This window comes from Chrysemys picta, chromosome 1 (assembly GCF_011386835.1).
Source record: "Chrysemys picta bellii isolate R12L10 chromosome 1, ASM1138683v2, whole genome shotgun sequence".
Lineage (NCBI taxonomy): Eukaryota > Metazoa > Chordata > Testudines > Emydidae > Chrysemys > Chrysemys picta.
The window spans coordinates 73,602,304-73,616,027 of NC_088791.1; the positions used below are offsets into that span (position 1 = coordinate 73,602,304).

Consider the following 13,724-nt stretch of genomic DNA (forward strand, 5'->3'; position numbering starts at 1 on the left):
AAATCCATACATTGGATGCAGTGTGGCCCAGTGGATAGAGCAGGTCTTAGAAGACTTTAGTTCTATTCCCAGGCCTGCCACTGGCCTGTGAGGTGATCTTGGGTAAGTCACTTCACCTCTCTCTCTGTGCCTCGGTTTCACCATTTGTAAAGTGGGGATAATGCTACTGCCCTCCTTTTGTAACGTACTTGGAGATGTACTGATGAAAAGTGCTAAATAAGAGTTAGGGGTTGTTGTTATTTGCTGGGGCAAGCCTGACAAATGGAGACCAGGGCCGGCCAGAGGATTCAGGGGGCCTGGGGTCTTCGGCAGCGGGTCCCGGGGCGGAAGGACCCCCCGCCGCGGGTCTTCAGGGCGCTTCAGTGGCAGGTCCCGGGGCAGAAGGACCCCCCGCCGCCGAATTGCTGCCAAAGACCCGGAGCAGAAGAAGCTCTGGGGCTCCGGGCCCCATGAGAGTTTTCCGGGGCCCCTGGAAGGGGCCCTGAAAAACTCTCGTGGGGGCCCCTGTGGGGCCCGGGGCCTGGGGCAAATTGCCCCACTTCCCCCCCCCGTCCCCCTCTGGGCGGCCCTGATGGAGACAGGAAACCCGAAAGAGCATTCATTTCTCATATTTGTTTTCTTGGTTTTAATGATTTTTTTTAAAATGTATTATGAATGCTCTGTTCTTCTCTATTGTGACTGAGCAAATACCCTGGCTCCAGGATGCTACTTCTGTTTCTAGAATCTATACACATTTCCAATTTCATACCTAACTTACAGAAGTTTGACATTTATCTGAAAACAGAAATGTGTGTCGACTCTGAAGTGACTCTGAGTCTGCATCTCTCTGGCCCTTTGCAGCATCACCATCTTGAATTCTATGGCAAGATGACAGTGAGCAGTCTGATTTTGCAGATGTGCCCAAGTGATTTAGAGCCACAAAGTCCATAAGTCGCCGAGGCAGTTCTGAAAATCACTCCTGAGGTGAACAAGGACATAGTCAACAACCGTTTCCGTGAAATTAGTGGAACTGATTTAAGAATGTTCTGAAGAATTTATAAGACAGAGTTGGTAAAGATGTTATAAAATGTTGGTAATAATGCAAAGAACACTGGACAAGCCTTGATTAAGTATACTTAACTTTCCAAAATGTTTCTGTACCTATACCACACTGAATAGCTGTTAGACTTTCAAAGGTAGTATCTGCCAGTTGTAAAGGAAAATGTTTTCATGAGAGTTGTGTTCATTTTCATTCCTTTATAAAGATTCTGAAACAAAATTCAGTGACAGGGTAATTCCACTGTGGTGTGGAAACAATGGATGTGCAAGAGAGATCTGAACAAATGCAAAGACATAACTAGTCTATGTGAGAAGCCCTTCTACCAGGCAGTGCTGATCTTTTGCTTTATCTTTCCCTCTCCCTTCAGTTCTCCAGCAGGGATGATTGAAGGAACCCCTCAGCTTCATGCCAATGCATGGAAGGTTTCCTCAGCTTGTTTTGCGCCTGTCAACATTCCTGTGGTTGATCCTTGCAACATTAATCAACAAAATGGTACGGTCTCACTTTTGGAATTTTGATTTATCTTAACCACATTACTAGATCAGGATTATATATATATAGATAGAGAGAGAGAGAGAGAGACACACCTATCTCATAGAACTGGAAGGGACCCTGAATGAATCCAGCCCCCTGCCTTCACTAGCAGGACCAAGTACTGATTTTGCCCCAGATCCCTAAGTGGTCCCCTCAAGGATTGAGCTCATAACCCTGGGTTTAGCAGGCCAATGCTCAAACCACTGCGTGATCCCTCCCCCTATTTTGTTCTCTCTATGATGCCTGAGCTTCATTTATCAGAGGGGTAGCCGTGTTAGTCTGGATCTGTAAAAAGCAACAGAGGGGTCCTGTGGCACCTTTAAGACTAACAGATGTATTGGAGCATAAACTTTCGTGGGTGAATGCCCACTTTGTCAGACGCATGAGCTTCATTGTTACTTACAGATTATCTGTCGGTATTAGTTTAACTTCAGTTTTAGACACACACTGATTTTTTTTTTTTTTTGCAAACCCTTTCCTTTGGTGTGTTTAATGTCCTTAATATACAAACTGAAATAACCGTTGGCAAATGCAAAGGTGATTACCTAGTTTTAGATGTGTTTATGTTTCCTTTTAAGAAATATAAGCATGTTTTGCAGATTTGAAGGCTGTTAGGTCTCCTCTCTGATATGCATGTGTAGCTCACAGTGATTGTGCCTTATCCCCAGGTATACTTTGGATTCAGTATTTTTAATGTTTTTGGGTATAATCTTCAAGTCCTTAATCAGGCCTTACCTCCACTGAAGCCAATGGGATTGAATCCTGACTAAAGACTACAGGACTGAGCCCAGAATAATCTTTAACTTTTAGGAAGCTAGTGAATCCCAAGGAGTTTTATATCTTCAGGGCTGGGCAGTTTTCTAGAGTGCTGTGGTTGTCTGTGGCCAATGCAAGGGGGCCACTTTAGGATTTTTGTGTAGAGTCATCTCCCCATTTCCCCCCCAAGATACCCTCTTCCTTCCTCTGGCCTGCCTGAAAGATTGCCCTGCCTCCCTCTGCTGTCAAGTTCCACGCCCTGTTTCATACAGGAAAGCAGCATGGGTAGATGATGCAGAGGAGCAGTGGTGGATGGCGATGGATGCCATCTCGTATAGCACACACAAGGACAGCGGTGTTGATGTGGCTGGCTGGGGAGGTGGTAGCTGGAAAACAGGAAGAGCTGAGCCTTCCTGGCAGCTCCAGGAGAGACTACAGGAGGGCTGGCTCAGGGAGAGGTGTGGTTGGTGGCAAGAGACAGCAAAATCTGAGTTTGCTCTGCTCTTGTCCTTTGAACTCAAATATAAAGGCTAAGTATGGTCATCTTTAGGAATCTAAGGATCAAAGTACTATAGAAGAGGTCCAAGTGCAGCAATAAGCCACATGTGGCCCTTCAGCATTCCTATGGTGGGCTGGCATAGGTATCAGCCATGCAGTTGGAATGGTCATCTGTGGCAGCTATTCCACCATGTAACAGCCAAGCATTCAGTCACCTGCTTCTCAGGGTTGGAAGGGACCTCAGAAGGTCATCTAGTCCAGCCCCCTGCTCAAAGCAGGATTAATCCCCAGACAGATTTTTGCCTCAGATCCCTAAATGGCCCCCTCAAGGATTGAGCTCACAACCCTGGGCTTAGCAGGCCAATCCTCAAACCACTGAGCTATCCCTCCCCCCCTCTGCTTCTGTTAATGCCAGGAGATAAAATGAACAAAAGCATGAAATGGGCTCAGCACCAAAGCAGAAATAATGGAGTATTTTGTGCCAGATAAGAATTTCAGTGGGCAGGCTAGCAAAAAGTCAGTAACTCCAGGAAGCACTATGTGGCGCGTGGAGAGAGCAGTAGGCTTGGGACGCTTGGGTCCCAAAGCTCCAATTTGTAATAACTGCCCAGCCTGCGTGCCAAGAAAAGTTTGGCCATTGCAAACCTCCAAAATTCTCAATGACTTTCCTTATGCTTTTGAAATGTATTCTGTTTCCATTTACATGTTTCCTTCACCTCAATATAGATTTTTATTTAGTTACATATTTTTAGTGAAGCAAAGTTCATTGCTAAAATATTTATGTCCGTTACAAAGAACAGTATTTTATGGAACTACTTTATGTAGAAGCTTTTATTGCACAGTTGTATGAATTGGTGTGTTGTTGATACTCTTTGCTATTTATTTTTGATTGATATATTATCATGGGTACTGCCAAAAAAGAAAATGTTGCCTTCCCTTAGTTGGCTATGCATCCCACTGTGATATCATCAATCAAGAACTTTTTGCTCCATGTCACCCATACATCAGTCCAGGATTATACTACCAGCTGTGCCGTTTTGATGCCTGTAAATGTGGAAGCAGCTGTTTGTGTAATGCACTTGCACACTATGCCTATATCTGTAGCAAGCATGGAATTGCTATTGATTTCAGATCTCAAGTTTCATACTGTGGTGAGTAACATTTGCAAAAGAAGAATAGTTTTAGAAATGGGGAATGATGAGAAATTCTTTGAAACAGAATAAATCTTTGCTTTGCATCAGAAGCAAGAATTCTGCTTTGAGATGTTCAAATATGAACATAATACACAGTAGATGCAGCTGCAGTGCTGAGGGTGTCATTTTTTGGAAGGAGGGGAAAGAGGTCACAGTGTGATTTGGAAGGTAGAGCAGGACTTGAATCCAGATCTTTCAAATCATTGGCTAATGCCCTAACCACTGCATCATTCTTCCTCTCCCCTAGAAACTGAGTTACTAGAAATATATCGAATATACTTTAAAACACACATACTTTTTTGAGGGTTTTTCTCAACAAAAATGCATCCTGAACTTAATCATTTAAAGCCTCAAAATGGATGAAGCCAAGAAATTTCTAACACACTTGAAATCAGAGTTGGCCTCAGGTTTAGCTGAGAATCACATGACTAAACCCCAGCACATCTCTGTGGCAATTTGGGACAGTACATCTTACTGTGTTATCTCACACTGGCATGAATGTATCTCAGTGTATTTATTGCAACCTCATAAGATGATGATGTTTCCTCCCTAGCTCTAGTGTGCCGAAGTGGTATGCTGTACCATCGATGCTCTTCTTTTTGCGAACACTCCTGTTCTTCCCTTTCTGCCCCGCATGTGTGTAATGACGACTGTGCTGAAGGATGCAATTGTCCTGATGGCAAATACTTTGAAGAATCAATCAACTTTTGTGTGCCAATGTAAGTCATATTACATTGTTTTGAATATACCGTGTTTGTCGCTTTGCGGCAAGCCTTTAAAATAGAACTCTTTCTTGCATCTCATTTTGTGTTCCCCTTTCTCCACCACTGTTACTGTACCAGTTATTGGCTGATAGTGTAATTGGTGACTGATGGCCAACAAGACAAGTGATTTACTGATTCAGTATCAGAAAATGTAAAGTAATGCACATTTGAGGGAAACATTTAAACTACTCGTACACTTTACAAGATTTTAAATTCACGATATCAGCTCAAGAAAGAGACCTCAGAGTCACTGTAGACAGCTCATTGAAGACCTCTGTTCAATGCACAGCAGCAGTCAAAAAAAGCTAACAAAATGTTAGGATACATAAGGAAAGGGATAGCAAATAATATAAAACTATCATAATGCCCTTATATAAATCAATGGTGCAGCTTCTCCTGGAATACTGTTTGCAGTACTGGTCACCCAGTCTTAAAAAAAGATATTGCAGATCTGTAGGTGGTTCAGAGAAGAGCGATGAGAATGTTCAAGGTCATGTAAAAATTCTCATATGAAGAGAGATTGAAAAGATTGTGATTGTTCACTGTAGAAAGGAGACAAATGAGAGGTGACATGATAGAGGTGTATCAAATAACAGAGAAGATGGATCTTTAACTTCTGTTCCCCATTACACATAACAGAAGCCCAAGGAGACATTCAATTGAATTATAAGGTGGGAAGTTCACAATGAAAAAAGGAAATACCTTTTTACACAGCATGTAATTAACTGTGGAACTCGTTGCTACAGGAAGTCATTGAGGCCAAGAACTTAATAAGATTTAAAAAAAGGACTGGATGTTTATATGGTTATCAAGAATATCCAGAGTTGTTACAATTAATGACAATAACTATTTTGGAAAGGATAGCAAACCTCATTTTTCATCGTTTTAGCCAGTCTCTAGCTATTAGAAATCAATGTGGGAAGCGGATTACCCCACAGCTACTTTCTGCGGGGTTCTTATCCCGTCTTCTGAAGTGTCTCATTCTGGCCAGTGTCTGACAGGATACTACACCAGATGAAACTTGGGTCTGATTCAGTATGGCAATTCCTATGTTCCTAAATCAGGCTGCATCTTGCCATACTCAACCTGTAACCAGGAAGAAAAGCTGCTTTCTGTGAGGCTGCAACACACAGAAACAGCAAATAAGTAATTTGAAGATCATTACAGGATATGAATGAAATCCTGGCCCAATTGAAGTCAATGGCAAAATACCCATTGACTTCAATAGGGCCAGGATTTCACCATTTAAGTCTTGCCTTAGGTTAAGCTTGCACTGTAAATATAAATAAGCAGATCAATTAGAGAATTAAACTGCATGTTTATCCTACTTAGTTAGGATTTGAAGAGTAAATATCCTTATAGCCTATTTCATATAGTTTTTATACCCATATGCATAAGCTTTGTTTTCACAGATCTAGCTGTCGTTGCTATTACAAAGGCAGAACTTTCCAGCCTGCGGAAATCCTGCCCACACAGTCAGGCTCTTGGTAGGTTTTGGTATTAAGTGTTTAATCTTTGACTCACTCAGGCCCTGATCCTGCTAGTAGAATTGTATGAGCAGACCCCTATGCCTGTGTGGTTCTTAATTCAGAATCAAGGCCTAGCTGCTTCAAGGTCCATGTGTATTTCATATATTGGAAAAGGAATTCTTGAAAGAAACTGGTTTCATACATTCTTAACAAAGAAATCTTAAACCCAAAGAAACAACTCATCCTACCACCACTCAATATTCCCCACTTGCCCCAACCTCACCATGCCCCATTGCCCCCTACTTGCCACAAACCATATCACCCTGCAGTTCCCCAACACTCCTCACTCACCCCACAGCCAACCAACAACTCAACCCCACCCTTCTCCTCTGGGATTTTCCTAGCCACTCAAAGTTGCCCTTCCTTCCCCCTCCCCTCCACTCCTCTCCCCCGTAGCTCAGCCCTCCACTCCCATACTGGGCTAGGGTGGCTCCTCCTGATCCTGGCTGTCCAGCTCCACTCGGTTCACAGTCACTCGGCCCCACTCTGCTCAGGTTTGAAGTGGCTGTCAAAGTTCAGTAAGTGTTGAGAGACACAGGGTTTCAGGGCTGATCAATTGGGTGTGGTGCTCAGAGAGGTGGCCATGCCAAACTTCAGTGAGTAGGGTGTGATCTGCCGCAGTGCTGCTGAGGTTTGGCTCTGTCATGACAGAGGTGTGGCTGGGCCAAATTTGAGCAAGTGGTGTTGCATTGTTGTGCCGGTTAGTTTCTCTCCCCCCCCCCCCCCCCCCCGTGCCCCAGTTGTCTCATGTTATTTCCCTGAGATGGGGGCTTATGCATGGGTTAATCTGGGCCTGTATCACATTACCAATACCTTGAGACAATATAAATAATAGGGTTACCATACGTCTGGTTTTTCCCGGACATGTCCGGCTTTTTGGTAATCAAACCCCCGTCTGGGGGGAATTTCCAAAAAGCTGAACGTGTCGGGGAAAAATACTCCCTGGCTTACCTTAGAGCGGGCGCCGGGGGCTGCTGTGCTCCCTGACTCATCGGCTCTGTAAGAGCCGAGCTGCCCGAGCGCTACCGGCTTCGGGCAGCCCCCATGCCTCTGGACCCTGCGCCCCCGGCAGGCACTTCCCCTCCTGGGCTCCGGGGGCACAGGGTCCAGAGCCATGGGGGCTGCCCGAAGCCGGTAGCGCTCGGGCAGCTCGGCGCTTACAGAGCCCAGGAGCTCAGGGAGCACAGCAGCCGCCGGAGCCCGGGAGGGGAAGTGCCCGGCCGGGGGCGCAGGGTCCAGAGGCATGGGGGCTGCCTGAAGCCCGAGCGCTACCGGCTTCACGGTTTGCACTTACCCTCCCGGGCTCCGGCCGGGGGCGCAGGGTCTGGGGGCTGCCCGGCAAACCGTGAAGCCGGTAGCGCTCGGGCAGCCCTTTTTTGCGTGGCTGGGAGGGAGGAGGGGTAATACGGGGCACTCAGGGGAGGGGGTGGAGTTGGGGTGGGGCTGGGGGTGGGAAAGGGGCGGGGCCAGGGCACCGTGGAGTGTCCTCTTTTTTTATTTTTTAAATATGGTAACCCTAGAAATAAATTACACACAGAATTTTGGACAGATTTAGATTTCTAGAGTTTAATGATCATTCCCCTCTTGATTTAGATTGCTTAAATTAGGTAGTGTTTTTAGAGTGCTACATAATTGCTAAGTTGTTTTCTTACATATGCAGCAGATATGTGATTTATTTTTTCCTGGAATAAAGATGGTTTGTTTTCTTTACACCAGCCAGTGTTTGAATGGAACAATGAAATGCACTGAAACTGCTACAACTGCAGGTGATTTATATTCTTGTCTTATTTTACAGTTTCACGGGGAAAATGTTTGCTATCGAGTATTCATTCATTTGCATTTTTATATTCATATACATCTCATCAGATGCTAAATATCACCACTTTTTGTGACAATGATTTTTTTCAGTCTAAAGTTACTTATCTTGACCTAACTGACTTTCAATGCAACTTGTATTCCTAAGTCACTTAAGTAGAATTTTTAAAAGCACCTCTTGTAAGACATAGGCCACAATTTTCAAACATGGGTGCCTAAAATTAACCCCCCAAATTCCATATTAAAACATCTAAAGGAAGAAACCTGATTTTCAGAGGTGCAGAGCAGATGAAATTTCAGTTGGATTTCTGATGGAATTTGTGAGTGCTCAACACCTCTGAAAATCAAGTCACTTCATTAAGGGCTGATCCAAAGCACACTGAAGTGAATGGTAATTGACTATAATAGGCTGTGGATCAGGCCCTTGGTGCCTTGATTTAGATGCCTAACTTTAGGCACTGAAGTTTTCAATTTTGGACCTTAGTTAATAGATATTCTTAATGAAATAATTACACAGAATATAAACGAAAATGCACATTTTCACTTTAACTGCAGTCGAACACATACAAAATGCACTTAGTTTAAATAGTATATCTTATTAATTACAATATTTTTAAAAATAAATTGTGAGCTAAAAGAATTAGAAACCTTCAGTGCAAAGGAGCAGCTGATCTCATTCAATTTGCATTTTACATTTGAAGTTCACACATGCCCTGAAGGAAAAATCTACTATGACTGCAGATATCCGGTGCCTGGCTTACCAGCAGCTGGTGTGAACTGTGAGATCTCCTGTGCAAACCTTGCCATGAACTTCACCTGTGTGCCATCACCACCATGTGCAAGTGGTTGTATCTGCCCCCCAGGGTAAGTGTAAGCCAGAGTGTTTAGTAGAGCCACGGGGACGGAATACTTTGCCTCCACAGGGACCCCCTGTTCTTTTTTTTTCTTCAGATAGTTCAATTTGCAAATTTCATTCTTCTGTTTTGCTTGCAAACATTTGAATCTATCATGCTGTCTTTTTTTTCTGAGATGCAAAATAGTGATTGTTATCTGTACCACTGACCCTTTCTCTTGTCTCCGTGAGTGCAACCCCCACAGGTGCTAGGCCTCATGCCTTACCTTTTCTTCACAGAATCCTGCAGTTCTCTCAATTTTAGATCAGGTCCTAGGCTACAGGGCCCTGTGCATCAACTGTGTGTACCCTAGCTAGTCTGACTGGGTTTGGAATCTGCACTTCTTCCCTTTGGGAGCCTATGACCATGGGTTATGATGACCCAAAACAGCTTTCCCTAAAGCTAATGTAATAAATATATTTATTTAGCCATAGGAACAAAGCATAACATAAGAGAAAATGATTATAAAACAACAAAAGGTCTCCATTCATTTCTACCTTACCTAGAGCCCTAGGCAGGCCAGTCTTACTCTCTGGGGGATTTGTCCGGTGAGTGCCACAAGAGGTTGAGCCAGAGCATCAAAGAAAATGGTTCCTGCATTGTCTCTCAAATGTTTACTGCAAAATGTATATCCGGATCCACTCCTGCCACCCTTCTTGGATGCATTTCCTGACAATCATGCTATTGAATTAACTCAACATATGGATGCAGTACACATCACAATAACCTGGTCACGATACAGTATTAATTATACGAGCAGTTCCAAATCCACCACACTGACATACAGTTGATTTAAGTTGGAAAGGCCAAAGGTACTACAGATATAAAATGATGTGACTCTGTTTACCTGTTTTTAACCACCATCAGGGCCAGCTCCAGGGTTTTGGCCGCCCCAAGCAGCCAAAACCAAAAAAAAAAAAAAATGCCGCGATCGCGATCTGCCGCGGCAATTCGGCGGGAGGTCCTTCACTCCAAGTCGGAGTGAGGGACCGTCCGCCAAATTGCCGCCGAATACCTGGACCTGCCGCCCCTCTCCCAAGCAGCCGCCCCAAGCACCTGCTTGAGAAGCTGGTGCCTGGAGCCGACCCTGACCACCATAATCCATCTCAGATTGTGTTGGATGAAACTGTGATGATAAACATTAAAATCTTAGTTGATTTATTTAAAGATTAGCCTTTCACTTTGTTGCATGGAAAATAAATTCACATTTAGTGCATAATTAGTGGTAAATTATGTTTCTGTATTTCATTGTACTGTTCAGGCATGCAGGCTCAATTTGTTTTTCTAGTCCCAAGCCCAATAGAATAAAATAGTGTTATCTCCAAAATATTTGGGTTAGAAATTATTTCTGTTTTACAGAAAAAAAATGTAACTAATAGGCTTTCTGATATCCAATTTATATGGAGTGTGACTGAAAGACAGTCCTGGGCAGGTTACAGACTTATTATAAATTTGCAATTGTAAGGCACCAGTGCTAGCCTCAGTTGATATAGTCAATTGTTAGAAAGAGATGTTGAGGAACAAGAGATAATAGTGATCAGAGGTATCGATGAGACCAGGCTAATCTTTACCCCTCCTTCTAATTGTGAACAATTCTGTTTAATTTTTAAAAAGAAAATCCTATTATTAAAAACTTTCTCCCTGCCATTGAGTTAAAAAAAAAAAAGACTAGTTTTATATCTTACGTGACTGAAGAACCCCTTAATGCCAACTGGCAAATGGGTACAAGAATATCCTGATTCTGGTATGTGTGTTCTGGTCTCAAATGAAAGCCGTGTCACACTGGTTATTTATATTTTTGTGAAATATATGTGCAGGTATTATGAAAGCAGCACTGTGTGTGTGTGTGTGTGTATGTATATATACACATATATTGTGTGTGTGTATGTGTATATGTGTGTGTGTGTATATATATATATATATATATATATATATATATATATATATATATATATATATATATATATATACACACAAATTACCAAGGGAGGTTGTGGAGTTTCCATCATTGGAGATTTTTAAGAACAGGTTAGACAAACATCTGTCAGGGATAGTCTAGATAATATTTAGTCCTGCCTCAGTGCAGAGCACTGTACTAGATGACCTGCTGAGATCCCTTCTAGTCCTACATTTCTATGATTCTATGATTTGTTTCCAATAATCTTACTCAATATCTGCTGAATCTCTAATCTTTGATGATGATCTTATTCTTGTTTTCACTATAAATATATCTTAGTTCTGTGGTGTTAAGCAAAGGGATGGTTCTGAACTGAATCTTACAAGCTGTGTGTATAGTGTTCCCTTGGGCTCAGCAAACCTGGTATTTCTGTGAGTAGCCAGTGTCGGGTTGGATGTTGCAGAGGATTGCTTCAAAGGGACTCAGGAACTGGGGTGCACCTGTTGTTAGCCTGCAAGGCAAAGTAAGGGCTGGCATAGCTCAGAGAAGAATGCTTGAGTGGCTAACAGGCTGGTTGTGACGGGAGCTAAGTACAAGCAAGACTCCCTCTTCTTGGAGGCAGAGGGTAACAGGGTGACTCATAGTCTTGGGTACCCCGCTACCCATTATTATCTTATTAATTTGAAAAAAAAAATACAAACTCATCCTTAATGCTAGTGATAATACTGGGAAAACATTACTGTGAACTTTGTTTTAATTTTTAAGTGAAGGATCCTCAAACTTATTCATAGTGTGGATGGCATCTATTTGCATAGACCACTTCCCCACTTAGCCACAACGGCAGCTACAGCAATTGCTTCCCTAGAGCGTAATATCAGGAAAGCATGTAGTATGTCAGGGGTCAGCAACCTTTCAGAAGTGGTGTGCCGAGTCTTCATTTATTCACTCTAATTTAATGTTTTGTGTGCCAGTAATACATTTTAACATTTTTAGAAGGTCTCTTTCTATAAGTCCATAATATATAACTAAACTATTGTTCTATCTAAAGTAAATAACGTTTTTAAATGTTTAAGAAGCTTCATTTAAAATTAAATTAACATGCAGAGCCCCCCAGACCAGTGGCCAGGACCCAGACAGTGTGAGTGCCACTGAAAATCAGCTCACGTGCTGCCTATGCCCAACATAGGTTGCCTACCCCTGGAGTATATTTTAGCTGTTCTTTTATGTAGCTGAGCAGCTGGAGGTAAGAAGGCAGCACAATGTGACCAGCCAGCTCTCTGGACCACCAGCAGGTTTTCCAGTGACCAGCAATGTTATACTGGCCACAGTTGAAAAACTGTGCTTTGGGTGGTTAGTTAAAGCTCACGTAGTTGGATTTTCACTTTAAACAATGATTTGTTTTCTATTTTGAAGGATGGCAGAGCATAAAGGGAAATGTTATGTTCCTGATAGTTGTCCATGTACCTGGAAAGATTGGGAGTATCTGTCCGGAGAAGTGATAGCTACACCTTGCTATACCTGGTAAGTGACTATTATGTTTTACATATTTCCAAAACATCATTGCCTATTAATAAAGTGAACTTTATACTTAATACAGCAAATTTTGTAACTACATTGAAAAAGAAGGTGGTATGGGAAGGGAAATATCAAGGAAGAGAAACTATGAAGGAGAATACAAGAGAAAAGTTGAATGTAAAATCATGAGTGAGGAAGCTGGTTATTTGGTAGCTCAGGATACAGCTAGATGAGCTTACATAGAATCATAGAATATCAGGGTTGGAAGGGATCTCAGGAGGTCATCTAGTCCAACCCCCTGCTCAAAGCAGGACCAATCCCCAAGCAGATTTTTGCCCTAGATCCCTAAATGGCCTTCTCAAGGAGTGAACTCACAACCCTGGTTTTAGTAGGCCAGTAGCTCAAATCACTGAGCTATCCCCCATGCTACTTTCCAGTAAGGCTTGGGGCTATGTGCAGGATAAGGTACTACTTAGTATGAGTGAGGATACCAGAATCTGTTCATTAGCTAAGACCAAAGAAAAGAAAGAAAAAAAAATGGGTCACAAAAAATTAAAGGAAATAGAACAACTAAACAGCATTAAAATATTTTTAAAATTGGAAAGCTAGCACCTGGATTCCTTTCACAGGTTTTCAACGTGGCCTGCATTGGCACCCACACAATTTTGTATGAGCTAACTCACATGTGGAAAAAAATCTAATTGAGGGACACAACCTGTTTGCACTTGCTTTGTAGTCAGCTTGCACATACAAATTAGTGACAGTGTGAAAATGTTACTAGCAAATTGTTGAGCTCGGAAAATTAATTACACATGCATAAGCAGAAGCTCCGGAATTTTTGCTGTCATTTACACCAGGCAACTCCATTTAAGTCACTTCATGTAACTGACAGCAAAATTTGGCCTTCCAAATGTAAGCAACTTTGGGGCTCGTTTGGCACAAGGACATCCATTGATAGTAATAGGAGAGCTCCATCTACATTTAAACAAATGTAGATCCTGTCTCAGAAATATATCAAAATGAAACACAAACAGAAAGTTCTTAGTGTTCTAAGAATCTGGCTTAGGCATTGTAGAGTGGCATCACAGTACTGGAGTTATCCATGCTACCAGTGCACCCTGAGGAGAAAGTGGGAATGCTCTCACATGCCATGGAATTGGTAGGGTTTTCATGTTCATTTTCTGCACATCTTTATCAAATATGTGGGTTTAAGGCCACCCTTTTGCCACTTCTGCAACACTGGCAAGCTCACAGTTTTGGGGCAGCATGCAGCACAACTCTGGGTTAACAT

The 13,724-nt window shown here is 42.6% G+C and overlaps 1 protein-coding gene across 1 annotated transcript in view; it reads left to right on the forward strand.

The window, feature by feature from the left end:
- Positions 1-13,724, forward strand: part of OTOGL (otogelin like) — a 145,250-nt gene that overhangs the window by 35,105 nt on the left and 96,421 nt on the right. Inside the window, exons 18-24 of the mRNA XM_042850786.2 lie at positions 1,407-1,531; positions 3,769-3,978; positions 4,574-4,739; positions 6,197-6,271; positions 8,030-8,079; positions 8,830-8,992; positions 12,332-12,439. Of these exons, the coding sequence (XP_042706720.2) occupies positions 1,407-1,531; positions 3,769-3,978; positions 4,574-4,739; positions 6,197-6,271; positions 8,030-8,079; positions 8,830-8,992; positions 12,332-12,439 (897 nt within the window). The remainder of the gene's footprint in view (positions 1-1,406; positions 1,532-3,768; positions 3,979-4,573; positions 4,740-6,196; positions 6,272-8,029; positions 8,080-8,829; positions 8,993-12,331; positions 12,440-13,724) is intronic.